This window comes from Dioscorea cayenensis, unplaced genomic scaffold (assembly GCF_009730915.1).
Source record: "Dioscorea cayenensis subsp. rotundata cultivar TDr96_F1 unplaced genomic scaffold, TDr96_F1_v2_PseudoChromosome.rev07_lg8_w22 25.fasta BLBR01001216.1, whole genome shotgun sequence".
Lineage (NCBI taxonomy): Eukaryota > Viridiplantae > Streptophyta > Magnoliopsida > Dioscoreales > Dioscoreaceae > Dioscorea > Dioscorea cayenensis.
This window is the reverse complement of record NW_024087607.1, coordinates 40757-62075: the sequence shown is the minus strand read 5'-3', so window position 1 is coordinate 62075 and position 21319 is coordinate 40757. Positions and strand designations below refer to the sequence as shown.

The 21319-nt window shown below is 33.4% G+C and overlaps 3 protein-coding genes across 6 annotated transcripts; 2 read left to right on the top strand and 1 right to left on the bottom strand.

The window, feature by feature from the left end:
• Positions 1–8499: 8499 nt before the first annotated feature.
• Positions 8500–14161, top strand: LOC120255841 (J domain-containing protein required for chloroplast accumulation response 1). Of its 3 annotated transcripts, none has more exons than XM_039263616.1 (11): positions 8500–9069; positions 9545–10152; positions 10234–10392; positions 10618–10916; positions 11025–11130; positions 11901–11971; positions 12042–12089; positions 12473–12538; positions 12630–12707; positions 13033–13209; positions 13860–14161. In XM_039263616.1, the coding sequence occupies exons 1-11, from the start codon at positions 8594–8596 to the stop codon at positions 13896–13898; spliced, it is 2127 nt and encodes a 708-aa protein (XP_039119550.1). In that variant the 5' UTR covers positions 8500–8593; the 3' UTR covers positions 13899–14161. The 3 variants fall into 3 exon arrangements, with proteins under 3 accessions (XP_039119550.1, XP_039119548.1, XP_039119549.1); XM_039263614.1 differs by having other exon boundaries at positions 8501–9069; positions 10504–10916; XM_039263615.1 differs by lacking the exon at positions 12042–12089 and having other exon boundaries at positions 8502–9069; positions 10504–10916.
• Positions 14162–16011: 1850 nt separating this feature from the next.
• LOC120255843 (deSI-like protein At4g17486) lies at positions 16012–19338 on the top strand. Of its 2 annotated transcripts, none has more exons than XM_039263617.1 (4): positions 16012–16231; positions 17202–17416; positions 18558–18845; positions 18950–19338. In XM_039263617.1, coding segments are annotated over exons 1-4 (738 nt in total). In that variant the 5' UTR covers positions 16012–16229; the 3' UTR covers positions 19183–19338. The 2 variants fall into 2 exon arrangements, with proteins under 2 accessions (XP_039119551.1, XP_039119552.1); XM_039263618.1 differs by having other exon boundaries at positions 17183–17416.
• A 331-nt stretch (positions 19339–19669) lies between these two features.
• LOC120255846 (homeobox-leucine zipper protein ATHB-40-like) lies at positions 19670–20864 on the bottom strand. The gene is made up of 3 exons (XM_039263624.1): positions 20592–20864; positions 20195–20502; positions 19670–20054 (listed from the first exon to the last, which is right to left on the bottom strand). Exons 1-3 carry the CDS (start codon positions 20662–20664, stop codon positions 19866–19868), a joined length of 570 nt encoding a protein of 189 aa, XP_039119558.1. The 5' UTR covers positions 20665–20864; the 3' UTR covers positions 19670–19865.
• Between the last annotated feature and the right edge of the window lie 455 nt (positions 20865–21319).

The window sequence follows — 21319 nt, the reverse complement described above, 5'->3', positions numbered from 1 at the left end:
CAAGGTGTCCAACCCTTGTTTGAAGCTTTGGAACATGTGTATAACTCAAAAATGAGTTTTCCCGAGAGAAGCTGAACGAAGAGATAGTAGATACAAGAGATCAAAGTTTCGGAAAAAATCTTGAGGCGGCATATTGGCCCGCATGATGGGTGAATACTGTAGTAGAAGTATTGTAGAAGCTTGTTTGTTTGTAGCTTAAGGGAGAAGAGGAAGAATACTGTAGCTACTTTTCATACCACTTGAAAACTCTAGGTTCTTGTGATTCTCTTTCTAGTGAAGAGTTTTCCCACAAGGATTCTTCATCCTGAAAATGCAGATTGGTGTTTGAATGAAATTATCCGCTCAAACAACAGAGTTGACTGCCATGAATTTGTCCGCTGTGTGATTGAGAACCTGGGCTCCCCAACACAATTCACCTCCAAATCTATAAAAGACCTGCTTGATTTTAAACTGCTCATGACGTTGCTTAAAACAAGGCGATTATTGTTTCCCTTGGAATTTCAGAAATGGCTATGTTAAGGGTAGCCTCAACTTGATCTTGGACCCATTATGACTCGTGATCTACTTTGATGGCAAAGAGAAACTCTTTGTTACGAAGAGTTATCTGCTCAAACAACTGAGTTGACTGCCAGGAATTGTCCGCTGTGTGATTGAGAACCTGGGCTCCCCAACACAATTCACCTCCAAATCTATAAAAGATCTACTTGATTTTAAACTCCTCATGACGTTGCTTAAAACAAGGCGATTATTGTTTCCCTTAGAATTTCAGAAATGGCTCAATTAAGGGCAGCCTCAACTTGATCTTGGACCCATTATGACTCGTGATCTACTTTGATGCAAAAAAAAAAAAAACTCTTTGTTACGAAGAAACTCTAGTTCACCTCAAACAACAGAGTTACCCCAATTATTAGGAAACCCTGATACAAAATGTCAAATATTGATGATAGTAGCAACTATTGGGAATATTTGATTATGATAAAAAAGTTTTCAAAATTTTCTTAATAAAAAAATGGCAGCTTAGCTTACAAAAAATAGAATAGCAACAAGCAAATAGAATAACATGTTTTTATCCGATGTCAATATCTACTTATGTGGTATTTTGGTTTGACATTGCACACCAAAAAAAAGAGAGCTATGTCTGAGAAATAGAAACCCTTGTTATCAAAGGATTTCCTGTGATCTCATTTCTACTAGTATGGAATAAGTCAATCATCCACTTTTATGTCTTTTTGAACAAAAATGGTAATATTGTTTCTCTATTGATCAAGAAGTTAGCTCTTCGGGAAGAAGTATCATGATCCAATAAGAAGGGTTTTAATTTATTCAAATGAACGAGTTGATCATTCGGACCTTTCAATTTATAGATGTGGATTTCGGACCACGAATAGGGATATCCTTGATACTCACAAAGAAAAAGGGTTTTTAGCTTAATCCTAGGTTAGAAGATTCCCTTTTTTTACGTCCTTGTATCGTGATGCCTTGATACGATCATGTCTCTAAGAGTCCCAACCCCTCGGCGGGGGGCCTCATATGGAAATTTTGACTAAACTCTTTTATCTATAAATATCCCTTTAATTTGTAAATCCAAATTGAGATAGTGCGGCTACATAGAAAAAAATCCCTTATTATTTAGATCCACTTCTCATTGTTCAATCCTTAATAATTGGTATCAGAGAGAGATGCGAGTGGGAGCAATAGCTAAAGTAGGGAAAGTAAAGATTGACAAGTTCGATGGTAGTGACTTTGGAAGATGAAGATCAAAAATTACCTATAGAAGAAGTTACATGAAGCTTGTTAGGGCAGAAGCTAGAGCAGATGAGTCAAAAAGACTGGGAATTGTTGGATCGACAAGCTCTGGGTGTGGTCCAATTGACGCTACAACATCGTTGAGGAGAGAGAGAGAGAGAGAGAGAGAGAATTCTACCAAGTTTGATCAAGGCATTATCTAAGCAATCAGGACTTGTATCTGAAAAATAAATTATTACTTTAACCTATTGATTAATAATGCTCTACATTCAAGACATTTCAAAAAATACATTTAGTAAGTTTACAACCATTGAGTAGGATCCATATGCATGAAATCATTAAGCAGGCTAACAAATGTCATAGGGGAAAATTATAATTATTAGACTGTGTCTAAAGCATATATATCAAATCGTGTCCATAAAATATTCCCCAATACTACCAGAAGAGCTTCTTTCTTTTCATGTGTTGAAAAGCATCAAAAGTGATGCCATTTAACTGAATAAAGAGGGCATGTGTTGAAAAGCATCAAGAGTTTCCTATATATGTAAGCAAATAATATACTACTCGCTAATTGGAGAAAAGTTTTTGGTTATAATTTTCTTATGTTGCCATGATTTCACAATCGAAATCATGTGCTAATTCATATCCAGTAGTCAATGTAATATGGCTACACACATTTGTGATGAGAATCCCCCGAGATAAGCCCAAAACAAAAATTGTGCAATCACACAACGTTCAATCTGTCACCAGTGACGGAACCAGGACTCGATGGTAGGGGGGCTAAAACCTAAAAGCAAAACATAAAAAAATAAAAATAATAATTTAACAAAATAATTATTTTAAATGAAGACAAATGTATTAATATAACAAAACTTTGAATATACATTAAAAAACACATAGAGTATAATTTAAATTTTTGTTATTATCTATAGCAAATATATAAGATTTTCAATAATCAACTAATAAAAAATACATCTCAAGTTTGTATTTTTTAAAAATATATGTTATAATATATTTGCTATACCTTAGGATCAATTTTAATTTTTTTAAATTACTAAAATATTTATATAAGATTTTTAATTTTTTAAAAATTTTTATTAAAATTTTGAAATCCTACTAATTTTTAAATTAAAAATAAAATGTGAAAAAAAACACATGCACCAAAGAGGATTTGAACTTGGGTGGGTTAAAAAGTGACATACTTTATAACTACACCTACTAACCACTCAAGCACAAAAACATTATGATCAATACCATCAAATCTTATAGTGCCTGAAAAGTAGTGTCTCGGCGCCGAGGGGGAACTTCAGCCCCTGTTAGCCCCCCTTGGTTCCGCCCCTGTCTGTCACGCCCCGAACCTAGCTTGTCAGACCCGGTGTGTCGACAAATGGCATTTTGAATAAGTGAAATTCAATAATCATATATATGTACGAACCATAGCATTTCGTGACTTGTTGGTAAATCAACTTTGATTCTCTATCAACCAATAATGTGAGACTTTTAAGATGGTTAAAGCTAAGAGATGGTTGAATCAAAATAATTCTCTTTTTTTTTTAAAGTTTGATTTCTATCAAAGGACAATATGAATGTTATACAGTGCTCTATTAAAACACTCAAAGGATAGCATGCAAGGCCTCATAACCTATTTCAAGACAGAACATACAATCTAACAGAACTATAAATTTTAAAACCCAAAATCTTTAATATACAAAAAATTACAAAATCCAAATCTTAGAGTTTACGATACAAACAAAAATTTGATCTCCAACTAGACCAGGGACAGATCTGCTACTACTAGTTCACTCCCTTTAAGCTACTCCTGATCTGAAAAATATTAACAAGCAGATTATGAGCTTGACAACCCAGTAAATAACCCACTAAAATAACCAGTATCATGCAGGGTTTCAAATATTCAAAATCATAAATGATTAATAAAACATAGATAATGTTTACAAAACACATTTCATGAAATTAGACAATGTCAACGAAATACAAATTATAAGATAATAAAAAATATACGTCTCCCAATTTACTATGGTCAAAACATAATATCATATGTTATTTGTGCTCGGTGACCCGATTCAGATTTTCAGAGCTCGGCAACTCGAGTCTGATTATCAGAAACTGTTATTCTTTCACTGATGGTACGATGCAAAACTATAGTCTTTTATTAGAGTTTCATGTCGACATGGTCAGTGTTTAAACCCAAGTGATAGGATTAGTGCATAATTAATTGGAGACTAAACGTATTTATGTTAAAATAACTTTATTGTCCAAAAACTAAACAAATATCATAATTTCAGACAAAAGAAGATTTGTTGAACATGATTTACAGAATAATTTGTTGAGCAAACATACAAACATACTCATGATCTCAATTTTTTATTATATACATAAATCCAATTATATTCAAAACAATTTACAAACATAATAGTTCAAAGATTAACAAAATATGATCAAAATATGTGAATTAATGTTTCAGGTTAAGAAAAGTAATTCAAACATTTAATAAGTATGTAATAACAAAAATTGAATCAAAACCTAACAAATGTATTAAGGTATAATTGTGTACTTTCTGCCTTTTAGTTATTGTAATATTTTTAGGTACATTTAAGTCCTCATATTTGATCGAATTGGGACTTTCTAGTTTGAGGCGTAAAATGGCGTTATCTTCACCGTTTTTTTTGAGCTGGCATGGCTTTAAATATTCGCTATTAGGTACAATTAAGTCCTCATATTTGATTGAGTTGAGACTTTTTAATCCCCCTATTTCGTAATAAAAAAGTCACATTCCCCGTTAGGTACAATTAAGTCCTCATATTTGATCTATTTGGGACTTTTTAGTCCCCCAATTTTATAATAAAAAAAGTCACGTCGGTGCAAAAGAAACGACAAAGTTAACGCCATCTATGTAGTTGACTAGAAAGTCCCAACTCGATCAAATATGAGGACTTAAATGTATATAAAAGTATTACAAGGGCTAAAAAGACCATAAGGGCACAATTACAGGGACCTGTACGGTAATTAAACATTTAATATATAAACAAATTAAACTTTAAAAGAATTTAAATAAATTCAAAATTGTTGATAATCATGTGTGTGTGTGTGTGTGTGTGTGTGTGTGTGTTTGTGGTGTTACTTACCTGATTAACACCCAACTTTCCAAATCTCACATTGAATCAAGTTCCTCAAAATATCCTATATTTAAGAGTAAATTCCAAGGACATCAAAACTCTCTTAACACAAGCCAGACTTAAATCTATTTCTGGAAATCATAAAATTCAAACATACGTTACATACCCTTTTTAACAAGAATAACTCACAACATAAACCTTCAAATAAAATCAATCTTTAGGAGTAGATAACTAAGTCAAAATTGAACAACTTTCTAACTGAGAGTTTGTCCTAATTCCAAATCTAAAACAATGAAAATGTCTAACATTCATGCTTTCTACAAAAATGTCATTTGAGTACAGGTTTAGTAATATGGCTACAAACATTATAGAGGCATAAATTTTGAAATTTTGCAGATCTATAGATAATGCCGACTTCTACAACTTTCCTATATCTAATTCAAACTCTAAAGTCATTTAAAAAAAATCAACAACTCTTCAAGGTCCGCATAGAAGTCTTATCCGCAACACTTGAATTTAAAGGCTGTAAACTTTCATCATACACATGGAGAAATTTTGAAATTTTGCAGTAAACTAGTTAAGATCAAGATCTACAAATTCTCTATTTTTAACTCCTCCAAATTCGGTCTCTAACTCACTCAAATTAAAGAGGGATCTCTGCTATGTTAAAAACAAATTTTTGAATCTTATCCTCAAATAAATCAAATCCTAACCCTAATTAGTATCACTTCACAAACAATCATAAGAAGGAAAAGAAAAAAAAAAATCAGAACCTTACCTCAACCACTTGCAATCAAGCACTAATGGAAATGAGTTCCTCATCTTCATCGCCGAGACCACACTCAACCAAAGAGAGGAAGATGAGGCTAGGTTTTCTTAAACGGCGATCTAAATCAGAAGGAGGCGAAGAGGTGGTTAGGGTTTCTAAATAAATAATTGAAAACATAAAATATAATAAGGTTTTAAACATAACCCTCGGTTAAATTTTTTTGGTAAATCACTGAACTTTGGTCAAATATCATTTTAATCACTAAATTTTAATTTGTTTCGAAATGCCTCTGAAATGATTAGTAACTTTAATGAGCATTTCGAAACAAATCAAATATAAAGGGGTGGGGTCAACACAATCAAAACAAGAACTGCACCTCTGAACCCTCTTCTCTAAGGGGTAGCAAAAATCCGGGTCCAGACAAAACTGGGTTCGGACAACTATTTCTATCGGTAGTTAAATTAGATGCCGGACCCGCCCGGTTTCAAATCCGAACAAGTTACATTTATCCGCACCCGGTTTATTTCAAATCCGGGTTGTCCGAATGTCCGGATTTTATTTGACCCTTATAATATACATTTAAAGTTCATTCAAATACAAAAATACGTTTAAAGTTCATTCAAGATTAACAACAATCGTAAATTTGTAATAACTAATTTTTAGTGGAAAAAGTGCACATTCATGTAGTTATGTGAGTGATAAAGCAGCCTTCAGGCAAACAAGGCATGTGATGCATCAAACCCGGTGCACTGTTTTATTTTATTTTAAGTATTTTGAAATATTATCATAGTATTTTATATAATTATATTAATCCTAACAAGTAATAAAAAAGATTTGGGCTTAGGGCTCTGGGCTTTTAACATTGTGTATATAAAAAATTTAAAATATAAAAGCTCGGTTGTCCGAATTCTTTTGTCTAGACCCGGCCTATATTGAAATTTGGACAACCTTACTATGTCTAAATCCGGCCAATATTAACACAACTTCTGCCCATACCCTTTTTATTTCGAGTCGGATAAAACTAGGTCGGAGGGTCCGGACAAGGTATTGCCACCCCTACTCTTTTCCAAAGTGCTCCTCAGCTCCTTCTTTTATAAGTCCTATACTCTCAACAGCTCTTCCCAATTAACTGTTGCTTAATCTCAATTATGGCCCTCCAACGGTTCCAAAAATTAAATTTGGAATAAATTGCAATTAAATGGTTTTTTTGGTGAGATAAAATATTGATTAAACCCATTGATTGGACTAAATTTATAATCATTATGATTTACCAATGTATTGTTAATCAAATACTATTAATGAATAATATTATTTGAGTAGCTAATATTGATTTTTTTTAAAAAATAATAATTGAAAATTTTATAAAATATTTTATGAAAATAATATTTATAATGTATTTTTTTATAAATTATTCTTGGATTATTACAAAAATAAAAACATTTATGTTAAAGGCAATCATTTCTATTATTTTCTTAACATGATATATATAAACAAAATAATACAGGTTCACCTCAAATCGATCTCATTTATTTCTTCGTTTGATTAGTTTTATATACTAAATAATTTATTTTCTGGTTTGCCATTTTTTACCCAAAAAAAAAAAATCTGTTAATGGGTGGAAAGATTGAAAAGTAAATTTAAAAAAAAAACTAGGTTTCTTCTAGGAATGCTGAAACTTTGGTGAACTATGTGCTGATAAGTGAAAGTGAAATCTTTTATCAATTAGTAGTTATTATTACTCAAGCCAAAAAAATAATAAATTATAAAGATCTTCATAGTTTATAATAAACAAAAGTATAAAGAAACATTGTGGTTTTCGAGATTTACAAAATAAAGAATAAAGTTTTTTTTTAATTCTATGATATGTGGTTTTTCATATTTGTAAAAAAAGAAAAAACTGTTACCAAGCCATTAATGATGTTAACTGAAATAGACAAAATCGTCATTTTATTTAAAAAATAATTTATATAACATAAAAATAAATATTTTTTTAAGTTTATTAATCTCTTCCCAAATTCTAGTAAATAAAAAAAAAATTAAATTTCAAAAATCAAACAAAATCATGTTGAAAAATCATATATATTTTTTTATACCACGTGGAGGTTTTTTTCCATAAATAGATGATTTTGCTTTCGTATAAAAAAATTAATGAAAGTTAATACAATTTAATGGTTTTTGAAAATATTTACAAACTAATCATATCATGGCAGGGTATACCAAAAACTTTTTTTAATGAGGATGAATGATAGTGTTAGAAACATGCACTGAATATAAATTAATATTTTTTTAGGGTGAAATGTAAAAGTTCGAACCCATCTTCTTAGCAAAAAACCAAAAGGCTCATAGTCTAGTGGTATTTGACCTTATTGCGAAAAATGAGGGTGAGACAATCAATAGATTTCAAGTTCAAATCTCGTTGGAAACAATAATAATAACATATCACCAATTATAGATGCGAGCTTACAACCCAAACTCTTCCTCTATGGTTGAAGGTGCGTGGATGATTAATTCTCAAACTATACGTACGTCCTAATGTATATAGTGCTTATTATTTATTTCAATAAAATAAATATTTTTGGCAAAAACACGAATACCCTTAGGAGGTGATTGACATATCTACTCGTCAAACCCCTTAAAATAATCCTAAAATAAAAAATAAAAATAAATAAATAGTGAGAGATGATAATTCATAATTTAGATTTGAGAGTAGTGACAGTATTTGGAAACGCTCATTGGCCAATTGGATCCCCAATTTTGGGTCCCACCGAACATGCTCATTGCCCAATCAGATCCCATCACTGGGCCCCACCCAACGTCTCTTTCGGGCACTTGCGCGGCAAGAGTTTATCCGGTGACCTTCCTCGCTCTCTGATTCACAACCACACACACACCTTCTCGCCCACCACCTGTTCGACGAAATGCCTCTCCGAGCTTTCACTTTCCCATGGAGACGGTGCTGATGGAGAAGCTCTCAGAAAGAGAGGAAATCCTCCTCGGCCATACCTCTCAGGACCCTTTCGGTGGCTACTTGAACAAGAGAAGCTCCGAGGTGGATTTCCAGGACGTGTTTGGTGGTCCGCCAAGGAGGGGGCGTGCGGATTCGTTGAATTTGTTTCCCGGGAGGGGACGGAGATGTGGAGTTGGGGAGGAGGTGGGTGGGGGTCGGAGAGCTCGTTCCGGACTTGTGGAGAAGCCGGTGTTTGGAGAGCTTGGGAGTCCGGCGATGAGGAAACCGGTTGCGGATGATTTCTTTGATGATATTTTTCAGGGTAGTGATTGTTCGAGTCCTAGGGGGAGGAGAGGGAAGTTGGATTCTTTTGGTTCGCTTCCTTGTTCGAGGATCGTTAGTCCTACTATTCAAACTCTGACGCCGAGAACTGATGCTTTTTTGGGTGGCTCCTCGCTGCCCACGCCGCTCAGGTGCGTGATTCTGATGATCTGTTGAATGGTTTGTTTTTTAGTGTCATCTTTGTGCGGTGATTGAATCTTTTTTATTGCTTGTGATCATAGACCAGATAGCAATCTAAGTCTCAACCTTTATGTGTGATTTTCTGGTTAGCAAACATGAACACCAGAAACCAATTGGAATCCTTTTATGAATCATTGGCACTTATCAATTCAAATGCTTAACTAAGTCCATACTTCTTCTGTCTTATTTCTTGTATTGATTTGGAGTTCTGTCAGATGTTTGTTGCACCTTGTAATCATACACAAGATAGAGTTTTTTTGTTCCAAGTCTCAACCTTTCTGAGAATATTCTCTGATTAGCAAACATGAACACTTGGGACCTGTAGAATCCTTTTGCGTTTATTTGGGGTTCTTCTAATTAATTCTAGTTGCATAGGGCTTATTGTTTGATATCTTGTGCTTGATTTCTATGGTGTGAACTTTCCAGCCTTTCTAGGAAGTTGGGGAAAGTGGTAGGTAATCAAACACCAAGTTATCCTTCCCAACGAACTCTTCATAAAAATGATGAAGGTGTGCCTTTAGTTGCATCACAAGCAGTTTCTTCGCAAGAAGATCATAGGAATGAGGCTTTTCCAACTTATCGCCAAAGCCCTTTGTCTCGCCATTTTGCTTATAGTTTTGAGAAAACATCCAAAGTCCCTGGTTCTGCTGGCTTCAGTGGGGAAACTCAGGCTCGAAAGAATCAAACTGACCCAGAAGGTCAAAGCAGAAGCAGCCGCTTTCACTTCTCTCTATACAAATGGGCAGGAAAAGGAGTGACACTAATGATGCCCTCAAATTTGAAAGAAAGGAGTAATAATGGGTATAGTGGCAGAGTGTTGCCTGAAATTGTTCTACAAGAAGTTGACGTGCACTTTGATGATGAAATTAAGGCAACTATTAGTAAGACATCTGAAATAAATGGGGAAGACCAATATGGGAAGTTAGCAAATGATCTCATTGTAGAGAGGACTGCAGATCCGGTTATTAAAGAAGATTTGTTTCCCTCTGAACCTGAACAGAATGTCATTGGCAGTGGAATGGTCGAAGAATCAGGTAATTTCATATCTTAGTTGTTGTGTTCTTTCCAGCCCTTGACTTTTTTATGTGTATTAGACTTTTAGCTTGAAAATGCAGATGGGAAAGTTGAAGCTCTGCAAACGATGCTTGGCGATTCCTATCTCCCAACTGCACCTAATGACACTGGTCAAGAAATTCCATCCACAGGACATGAAGCAAAGGTCTCTGTAGTAAATACTCTGCATGATCTTTTTGAAAAGAGTGGTGGCAAACAAGGTATATTTTACTTGATGAGATAATTGTATTGCCTTTTTTTTTATGAGCTAAATTGACTTTATTTTTGCTTCTAAATTGACTTTATTTTTGCTTCCTTCTTGTTGATTATAGAAAATACAAACTTAAGTAGTCCATCTGAAGAGATTAGAGGTCAAAGAGATGCTTATGAACATGCAAATCTTAACTTGCCATCTGACAGAGAAAATAATGTGAATTATAATGAAGCTCGTCCTAGCATGGATGGTATGCAAGATGTTCCAATTTCTGTGGAAGATGAGTTGCCCGGAAAGAGAGGGAAGGTGAGAGTGAAAGAGTTCATCAAAATTTTCAGTCGGGATGCTGCTCCAACAAGACCCAAAGGGACAAGATCCAAAGAGACATCTGGGATTAAAAATCAGAAGCCTGTCAGAAAAGATGTTAGGAAGTGTAAAGTAGAGAAAGAAGAAAGTGAGCATGCATCTAAGACAGATGAGACAAAAGTAAGCAGCAGGAAAGATGAAGTGTCAACAGATAATTTTACCACCGTATGTGGATCACAAGCACAGTTTTTTGTGTTTGATTATTATTTATCATGTTTAATAGTGACCTATCATACTTAACACATTGATGGTTGATTGTGATTGATTGTTCAGATCAGTCAGATTTTGCAGCAGACAGAGGAACCTTATCGAAAATTTGGATCTGATATTGATGTTGTTTCTGATTCTTCTCTAAGGAAAGATGACATCTCAGCTCCTGGTAAGTTATTTCAAGTTTGTACTTCAAATATCATTCAAGTAAGCCTTCTGTGTAGCATCAATGGGAAATGAAGGGATTACTTTTGATTGTCTATTTTGAAATAAGTTTTCTGTGTCTATGATGAAATCTAAATATACTTGAAGAGAGAGAAGAGAGAGAAGAGAGAATGTAAATATTATTGAGTGTTTTGAAATCAAGTTTTTGGTTTTTCATGTCAAGGGGCCCTAAAAAATATATTGACTTCTTATTGGCCTAGCTTGTAGGAGCTTATGTAACTTATTCTGTAGGGATCGAGTGCCTGAAAGGATTTATTTATGCCTAACATGGATGGGTTTTATGGTTGTGTTTAGAGTTAATATAACTGAACTTGTGTGACTGATCCTGTTGATCTTTCTGAAAAGTTTGTACCCACTTTGGATCTTCATTCTTAATGGCTATGATAGGGCAGCTGATAGCTCTAGATAAACACAATGTCTTTCTCATACTTCACCAGCAGAAATAAGATGGTCGGAGTGAGAGGCCTTTGTGTTTCTTTATGGGATTTTTTTATTTCATTTATTAATTTTTGTTTTGAGTAGAGTTTCAATTGCAGTTATCATCTAAATAAGTTTCATAAGAAATAACTGTTGGAAATATAGTACCACAAACACTATATATGAATAACTTATCTACAATTAGAAGTGTATCGATCAGAAACTGTTTTATGAACATTACTGCACCCTCATCATTTTCCTTTTTGTTAACAACACTAACAAATTGTTTTTTATCAGAGTCAGCCGAAGAAGTTTTCTGTGATTCAGCCAACATTGCAGTGGAAACTCATGATCTTGAAGCATGTTTGGTACGCATGCTTCTGAACTGATTCGTTCTATTATCGAGATCTTTTCAATAAATTATCTTTTATGTACAAGGATGTAGATTCTGGATCATTTTGGTTTGATCGGCATTATGGCATTACGGTATTGACCAATTTTTTCCTTTTTTTTTTTGTTCTATGTAATTTTAAATAAGTTATCTAAGTATATGTTAATTGCAGTTGTTACCAAGAAAGATAACCTCAAGAAACTTACTTATGCCATTCGAACATTGATTTTTAACACTATGTCACTAACAGTGTTGTTATGGAGTGTCAATGCTACTGTTCGGGCTGTAGGTTCCCTATTTCATTCAGTTCTTTCCTCCTAGTTTCATCATATGGTGTCTAATTTCTTTTCCTATGTGGCAAAAGTATGTCTTTTTTATGTTAGCAATTGCATTTTCAGACCCTTTATGATAAGTTATATTAGGCCCCTAGTTTTTTTGCAGATGTGCTTGACTAGGAATTGCTTTGCTTAATTCTCAGGTAGAACAATTACCCCAGAACCAGAATGAACTCCCACAAACTGATGTTCAACAAGATCAATTCAAAGTAACCCTAAACCATATTGATTCATTGAATTTTTATATTAGAACTTTAAAAGAAGTGGCCTTTTCACAATTTTCAACTCCATATGTTGCAGATTGCAGATACTAAAATACGAGAATGGTCAAAAGGAAAGGAAGGAAACATTCGGTCGCTGTTATCAACCCTACATTATGTGAGTACTGCTCTGATGTAAACTGTGTGATTGTACATCAGTTTCCAAGGTTTCCCTTAGCTTATGCGTCTAATTTTCTTTCATAATGTTATAATACAAAAGAATGCAGCTTTCTTTCTGTTAACCTGTTGTGAGTTCCATACTTTGATCTGTTTGGCACCTCTGTTGTCGACTCCAACTTCATTAATTATCCTCAATTACTGTTTAGTTGTAATTCTATTTCATCCTCTCAGTATGGCATCTACTGCAAACATCTACGGCGTGTAAATTTGATATGAAAAATTGTATGACATAATTTCACTTAATTATGGTGTGTTGCTTCTAGGTACTTTGGCAGGAGTGTGGATGGAAGCCTGTTCCACTTGTTGATATAATTGAAGGAAATGCGGTCAAAAGAGCTTACCAGAAAGCATTGTTATTCTTGCATCCAGATAAATTACAACAGAAATGTGCCGCTGCGCATCAGAAGTATATTGCAGAGAAGGTCTTTGACATTTTACAGGTATGTGTAACTCTCCACTCATTGTATAGAATCAATTGGAACCAATTTAAGTAATCTTACTCGAGCATATCCATAACCAAAAAATAAAAAAATAAAACAGATAATTATGTATTTTTCAAGACATTAAACATAATGGTACATAAATGTCATATTACAATATGCTTTGTGTGGCGAAGTTGCATTTATTGATATATTATTTGAAACTTCTGTGAGGTTATTGACATTTAGAATTTGTTCAGGAAATGTTTGATTGACAATGAGATTATAATCATTTATCTTATTAAAACCAACATTATGAAATACTTGTCTAATTTGTAGAAACTATAACATTTTCCTTTTAAAGAAGTAATCTAAACATGCACCATTAAGAACAACCTGGTTAGTTAAGTGGATACTTTTACTTGTCTCGGCCTTATCGATCGCCTGTTCTTTATTACATCATGACATTCATTAAACAGTCTTTGACTTGCAAATATGTCTTGCTTAGAGCTATAAAAAGTAAATTCTCATGAGATCTCTCTGACGAAAACTGTTATCAATTATTATTCTGGTTATTTATGTTCTTCCTCCTTAATTGAAGAATAATCTAGAATGCCAATATCGGTAAATATTAAATATTCTGAGAAATTTATATGATGTTTCCATCTCAGGAAGCTTGGAATCAGTTCAATTCGGTCAGTGTTTTTTGACGATGAGATGAACCTGGCAAATGAGCTTCCATTACACTTAAAACTATTGTACCATAATACGTCAAACTCGAAATGTCCTACAAAAAATTGGTCACTATTCGGTTGTGAATATATCACGGGACTTGTTCTTCGGTCTGTCGTCATCTTCTTCTCATGCTCTCTTGTATGTGAAATTCATTGACTTTAGTGTGTCCAATCAAGCTTCTCAGTTTAAGCCTCATTTGTTGAAGAATTTGAAACTTGCTTATTTTTGTTTCTGTTCATTTTGATCTTCTAAGACTTTATAAGTTTCTACAGAACACTTGACACATTATGTATGTGTTCATGTCATATACAAACATTAATCTTACAAATAAAAATCTTATGCCAATCATCATTTTCGCTGTTTTTTTTATTGTTTTTTGGAGGACACTGGATTTGACCAAGCCTATCAAGAAAGTGCGAGCATGGGGAAGCTCTCCTTGGGAGTCTGATTTTACCAATAAAAAGCACGCTTAACTGCCACGCACTCTAAAACTTCACTTGAGCGAGAAGTCGAACTCACATTTCTCTTGAGCGAAGAAAATTGAAATGCCGCTGGAACAAGAGAACTTTGGCTTCACGGTTTCTTTTGCCTCACATAGAGTTAGATATAACAAAATCTTTACATATAATAAAAATCATCATCTATATATATCACCAAAAGAAAGGCTCAAATGGAGCTTTCAAATCCAATGTAGGATAACATGGTGGAGCCACACAAGATTGTCTTGACACCAATTGACTCACATGTAACTGCCAAACTTGGTTCCAATTTTTAAAGACAAGGGCACCATTAGCATATGCATTAATGCATGTCCTAAATGTGACACACTCTTCTTTGCAAGTTGTGAGACATTGCCACCAAATTAGGGACCCTCTTACTGAGTTATGTCCCAAAAGCTATGCCCATCAAACCTCTTTATCTGCTTGTCCCCATGAAATCAAATAGACGTTATTATATAGCTTATTACAGCTTGGAGAGCATGTAACCTTGATAGCAATCAATAGTTTCATTATTGTTATTAAAGATAAGAAAAAGAGAATGTTAGGTATCCGTGCCAGTTCATTTGAGTTATGTTATTGCCAAATTGGAATTATTATTCAATTTAAAGTTTTTTTTTCATATATAATCTTGTAAAAGTAGGAGAAGCACAGGTAACATACAGACACTGTCACAATGCAGTGATGAGCAAGGTATTGTGATGGTATTGTAGTAGTATTTTTAGTCACTGTTTTTCAGCTTAGGTATTATTTATGGTACAGAGTCTTCTGTGGGAGGTATTGTATTTCTTTTTTTAAAAAAAAATTTTATTGTAAAAAAAATTATTAATTAAATTTGGTTCCTGAAAATTTTCTTGGTATGCATATGGTACGACACTTTTATCGTTTATTTATCGTTTATCATCTCATGTGACACACGGAAGATTAACAAATTTCTAAACAATCGATAAGTTATTTAATACACCATCTTATCTCTCGATGTTCTTTTACTATTTTTAGTGGAGCTCCATTTTTCAGTTTTTAAAAAAAAAACAATTAATATAAAATTGTGAACAAAAAGTTGAAGAGGACCAAAGTACTATTTTGTTGCAGGTTTTGTGTAGCTAATTACAAATAGGGTTAAAGTGGTGCATAATCCCTAAATTGGCGGATATTGTTTTATTATTTAGTCCTTTGAAAGAAACAATTTTATTCATTTTAGTACCTTTATTTTAGCAAGTGGAAATTTTGCAAGGGTACATATTTAAATATAAGATTTTTTTAAGGTATATATTTAACAAAAAAAAAACCTTAAAGTTTAAATAGATTTAATTCTGGGCGGTCAAAGTGGTTGGTGGAAGGAGGGCAAATTTGGAAAAGTGTCATCAAAAATATAATTTGCACTTTTAGAAAAAGAGAGAAAGGAAAAGGAAATGACTCCATTTGCCCATTTGTTGAGGCAAATGCCTTAAAAACGAAAATGCAAGCTAATTTTTATTTTTCTTAATTTCTGATTTCTTGAGATGAATTGACGCATTTGCCATTTATTTCCTTTTTTTTAATTTTATAAAATTTGGGGGTTCTGTTTTTGAGTTTAAAATACCAAAAAAGTGTTTGGGTTCTTCAAAGCTCTGATTTTTAAAATAGAAAGCCTCAAATCTCTCTCAGAAATCTCTTGTTCTTCTTCTTCTCTTCAATTGCTTGCTCCCAAGTTCATCTCCTTCTTCTGCAATCTCTGGTGCTTGTTTTCCACTCTGGAGTTCAGAATGTGAGCTGTTCTTTCAATTGAAATCTCTCTTCCAAGTGTCTGAACTTGTTTTCCTCCTAAAAATGTAAGCCTTTGCTTCCCCATTTCAGTTTTCTGGTAAATTTTCAGTAAAGTGGTGCATTTTCCTCTGATTTTTAGTTATTTGTTGTTAAATCTCTTAAAAATGCAGCTTTTTTTCTGAGTTTTTTTATTTCATCAAAGTCTTGTTGTTTTCTTGTAGAACTCTGTAATTAGTGTTTGTTTAGGAAACTGTTTCATTTCCTTTGGTTGGATGATAAACTTGAGCTCTTTCTTGAGATCTGAGTTTATTTTCTTGTTCTTAAATGCATACTAGATTATTATATATATTAGACACCTAATTTTAGTATGGTGCTCTCTTTTATCACTGCTTTTAATTGAATTTGGAGAAAGAAGCTGGCTCTATTCTTGCTTGTTTAAGCTTTGTGTTTGATTTTTGTATTCCTCTCTATGTTTCAATTCTTATCATTGAAAAGGATATATAAGGTTGGGAACAATGGAAAGCACTTATTTTGGATATTATTTTAGTTCTTATCTATTTTATATTCTCTAGCATTTGTCAGATTATATCAATTTCTATATGGATTTTTTGCTCTCACTCATACACACATGGTATACCTGCAAAAATCCTAAAAATTCATGGACATAGAGAAGCTATTTACCATAAATGTTTGTGTGTGTGTGTGTGTGTGTGTTATATTTTTGCTTGTTACCAATTCGATCCTTGAACCAATTGATAGTAGCACACATCTCTAACAACTAGAGAACAAGGAGATTGGTATGTGTGTTATTCCACTTCTTGGGCATAATACCTCAACCAGTTTTTCAGAAGGGAAAGCTAAATTTTGTCATTTTATATATTTCAGCACTCACTGAAAGGAAACTAAACTTAAGTTTGTGATTTATGTCCAAGAAACTTTTCTTATATATCTTGCTGAGTGATCATCTAGCAACTTGTTTTTTTTAATTTGTATTGACATACTTGGAGATTGATCAGCATATTTGTGCACTTGAAGGGACGTTACATCAGGCTTAAAGAAAGGGTGGCATTCCCTTATGCCACTTAACTTAAGGGGAAAAGCCGCTGCTCAATTTTCTCTGTTCTTGAAGGTCCGTTCAGCTGGCCAAACGAAGGGCAGTTCACCGGTTTATCTGAATGTATATGACTTGACACCAATGAATGGCTACTTTTATTGGGCTGGCATTGGGATATACCACTCAGGGGTTGAAGGTACTTTCTTTCCTAGTTCAATTAGAATTAATCATGACTTACATAATCCGTCATTATACTTTTTAAAAACTGTATATATTTATATGTTATGTTAGGAATGCATTGTTGACTTAATTCATTTGTTTGTTTCTTTTCTATAATTGTTTAGGTAAAGTTAGGAGCATCCGAGCATGTCTATGCAACATATATGATGTGTTTTTTTTTCATTTTATCTAGTCTGTTTGCTGCCAACGTGCTGCTTATTGCTTTATCTAGGAACACTATTGTTGGTTGAACTATCTGTGTAATTAGTTTAGGGTGACAAATAAAATCCTAAAGAGCTAGTCATGGTTCCTTTTTTTTTTTTTTTGTGAGAACTCAAATGTTCAATTGCTTCAATATATGCCATAATAAAATTTGGGGTTTACATATAAATTCTCTTAATCAAATTTGACATTTTTAGTTATGTCAGTCAAAGGATTATGGTGATCATTTATCAAGCTTAAATTTTCAATCCTCCTAATCCCCACCGACCATTCTATCCTTCAGCCTCTTCACAAGTTGATTCCTTACTCCTTATGTACTTTAACCAGCCTCAACTATATGAACTAAATTAGAGATGGGTGTAGAAATATTCTACAAGCGAAATCCATGATTTTTACCAGCTAATGTTTCTCATTATTCTTGTTTTTATTCACTGGGTTCAATAAAAAGCTTTTGGCTGGTTCTTTACTGTTGGAATTGATGGTTCTTGGCTGATGGAGTTTTTCATTATTGGAATTGGAGCTTTTCTAATACTTCTCAACATTACTCTTCTAACTTTTTAAACATATCTTTGTGAGGAAATTGTTAGAATTTAGTTGATTGCATATCATGCCTATGCGTTGATTTCGAGTTAACACTTTGGTTTTCTTTCAGCAACTTAGACAACTTACAAGCTTGTGTTTCAAAGATTAATGCTTGTGTTTGTCCACCTGTACCACATCAGATACTGTCATTTCTAAAAACCAAAATACTCGTTATAGTTCTAAGAAAAAAAATCTTAAGAATGTTTACATGTATAATTAATTATCTTTGCATATCTTCCCCTCGGTGAATTTATCGAAAGTGTTAGTAAATGAAAGTGAAACATCCTTTGTTATTGATACTCAATATGGTACAGTTCATGGGGTGGAATACGCATTTGGTGCGCATGATTACCCAACCAGCGGAGTCTTCGAAGTTGAGCCTCGACAATGCCCTGGCTTCAGGTATAGGATGTCAATATTCATGGGAACAACTTGCTTAGATCCAATTCAGGTTAGAGGATTCATGGAGCTACTTTCGATGAACTACAACGGCGACACATACCATTTGATTGCCAAGAACTGCAACCATTTTTGCAAGGATGCCTGCTATAAGTTGACAGGCAACTCGATTCCAAAATGGGTTAATCGACTTGCAAGAATAGGTAAATCCATTCAGTTTGAGAACAAAATTTATGTGTTTAACATGCTTTAATTTGCTGCATTGAACACTCAAACATTAACTAGGATTTTGTTGATTGTTCTGCAGGTGCTCTCTGCAGTTGTCTTTTACCTTCAGCTTTGCAAGTTACTGCTGTTAATCATGAAACTGATTACCCAGTCTATGAAGGTGAAAGGAGGAGGTTGAGAAGTGCTTTCAGCTGTCTATCTTCACTATCTATGAGGCAGAAACAATTTCTAACTGCATCTCTCTTCTTGCATTCACCTTTGAAAGGCTACCTTGCTCCATGGGAGTTGAGAGGATTGACGCCATTTCGCTGAACCAAAGCTAAAAAACAGAGACATTTTCCTCTCAGGAATGCTGTCAATCTGTGAACCATTCTGTAGTTCTTTCCTCTCTGTTAATGATACTGTCTGTTGTATTCCAAATTTTCTTAATTTAAATTGAAAAGAAAAAAGACAATTATCTTTGTTGATTTAACCATTTGTTGAGCCACATTGTTAAGAGTATTGGTTGTATATTTTCAGTATTCATCTTTAAAAAGAGACCAAAAGAAACAACAGTAAAGATTGAAATTGTGTAAAGAGGAAGTCATGAATAGATTAATAGGAACATCCTCATATTAATCTTACTTTTGATGAGCCAAAGAACAAAGCAATTACTGTTCACTTCCCTTTTGAGCGCAGAAACCTTTTGCTTAAACAGTCTTTTCCTTCTTGAATTTTATCTATTCTTTTCTCTATTTAATGTTAATCTTCATTAATCTTAAGCTCACACAAACAAACAAAAATAACACACACACACATATATATATAAAACAAAATAGACTTTGCTTTCTCTTATTCCCAAAACTAGAACTACAACACAACCAACTTAATTTTCTATATCTACAACATCAAGGAAACAAGTTAGTGGGAAGAAAAAGAACAAGAAGACCAAGAAGAAGAACAAGAACAAGAAAGAAAACTCAAAAGAAAAGAAAACAAGACCAGAATCACCACAATCACACTCCATACAAACACATCCAATCCATCAAACCATTATAACTATACTCACTCATATACATAAGCTGATCAGCTTCTCCTTCCACTCTATTATTAGAAAATGAAGAGCTTGGACTGCTTCCCATTCCTCCTGATATTTTCTTTATCAACTCTTCAGCCTCTTCAAGCCTCTTCTTCAGCTTCAATACCTATCATCATCATATACATATATAAACACTAATTCATAATATATACATCAAACATACTCATATATATATATATATATATATATAGATAGATAGATAGATAGATAGATAGATAGATAGATAAACACTAGCTAGCTAGTTACCTCATTTTCAAGGTGACATTTCTCAACAACAACACTGTCATGCATGGATTTGAGCTTCATGTAATCCTCTTCCATCTGTTTGTTCTTCCACCGAGCACGTCTATTTTGAAACCAAACAGAGACTTGTTTAGGATCAAGACCAATTTCACTAGCAAGGTGCATCTTCCTCCCTGACTCAAGCTTCTTCTCTTCACCAAAATTCATTTCCAAAAACTTCACTTGTTCATCAGTGAGTCTCCTCTTCTTCACCTCCATATCAACATCTCCTCTAGCCTTCTTCCTCCTCCTTCTCTTCACTTTTGCCTCACCTGCATGTACATACGCATGTCTATATATGTATCAACAAACAATGCATCAACAGTACTAGTTTGTTAATTTTCTCCATTTTCTTGCTCACCTTGTGGAGGTGTTTGTGAGTAGAACTCAGCTGTTAGAGAAGAGAGAAGCATCTTCTCCTCAACATGAGTCATAGTGCAAATACCTCTATATATATCTCTATATATATCTATATATATGTATATATATATATATATGTGTGTGTGTGTTTGAATGTTTCCAAAGAGGTGGTAGGTGGTAGAGGGTGATGGAGAAGAGGATTTGTTAAGTAAAAGAGTTGAAGTCTCGAGGTATGTTTATAAATGAGAAGAAGATGGGAGGAGAAATAGTTTGTTTCATTGGATCATTGGCCAATGGCATGGTTCCCACTTGCTTGTGTTTTTATAGCACGAGTTTGGTGTTAAAAGGGTAGAAAATAAAAAAGATAAAAAAATATATATATATTTTTTTTTAATTAAGTAAGGACATAAGGAGAGAGAAATTATTATTATTATTATTATTATTATTATTATTATGTATGAATTTGTTTGTTTTTTCGGGATACTTAAAAAAATGTTTTTATTTAACAAAAAAAGAAAATAAAAAACATAGTTCAAATTTTTAAGGGGGTTTGCCCTTATATTTCAATATTAAAATTATATTTAGGAAATTATTATTATTAATTTTTTTTAAGAAAGTGGATAAATCATTAATGTGTTGAGGTGTCAAAAAATGTATAGACACATAAACCAATCTTAACAATTGATAGTGATTAAGATGTTGGATTATAAAAAGAGAATAAAAAAAAAC

What these genes read in the sequence shown, in the direction of transcription:
- LOC120255841 (XM_039263614.1), top strand. Translation starts at nt 8,594, where the DNA reads ATGGAGACGGTGCTGATGGAGAAGCTCTCAGAAAGAGAGGAAATCCTC. An exon ending in AGATGACATCTCAGCTCCTG is followed by an intron (nt 11,131 to 11,900) that starts GTAAGTTATTTC and finishes GTTTTTTATCAG; the next exon opens with AGTCAGCCGAAGAAGTTTTC. An exon ending in ATCGGCATTATGGCATTACG is followed by an intron (nt 12,090 to 12,472) that starts GTATTGACCAAT and finishes CTTAATTCTCAG; the next exon opens with GTAGAACAATTACCCCAGAA.
- LOC120255843 (XM_039263617.1), top strand. An exon ending in ATACCACTCAGGGGTTGAAG is followed by an intron (nt 17,417 to 18,557) that starts GTACTTTCTTTC and finishes AATATGGTACAG; the next exon opens with TTCATGGGGTGGAATACGCA. An exon ending in TAATCGACTTGCAAGAATAG is followed by an intron (nt 18,846 to 18,949) that starts GTAAATCCATTC and finishes ATTGTTCTGCAG; the next exon opens with GTGCTCTCTGCAGTTGTCTT.
- LOC120255846 (XM_039263624.1), bottom strand. Translation starts at nt 20,664, where the DNA reads ATGACTCATGTTGAGGAGAAGATGCTTCTCTCTTCTCTAACAGCTGAG. An exon ending in CTCACAAACACCTCCACAAG is followed by an intron (nt 20,503 to 20,591) that starts GTGAGCAAGAAA and finishes ATGTACATGCAG; the next exon opens with GTGAGGCAAAAGTGAAGAGA. An exon ending in AATGTCACCTTGAAAATGAG is followed by an intron (nt 20,055 to 20,194) that starts GTAACTAGCTAG and finishes TGATGATGATAG; the next exon opens with GTATTGAAGCTGAAGAAGAG.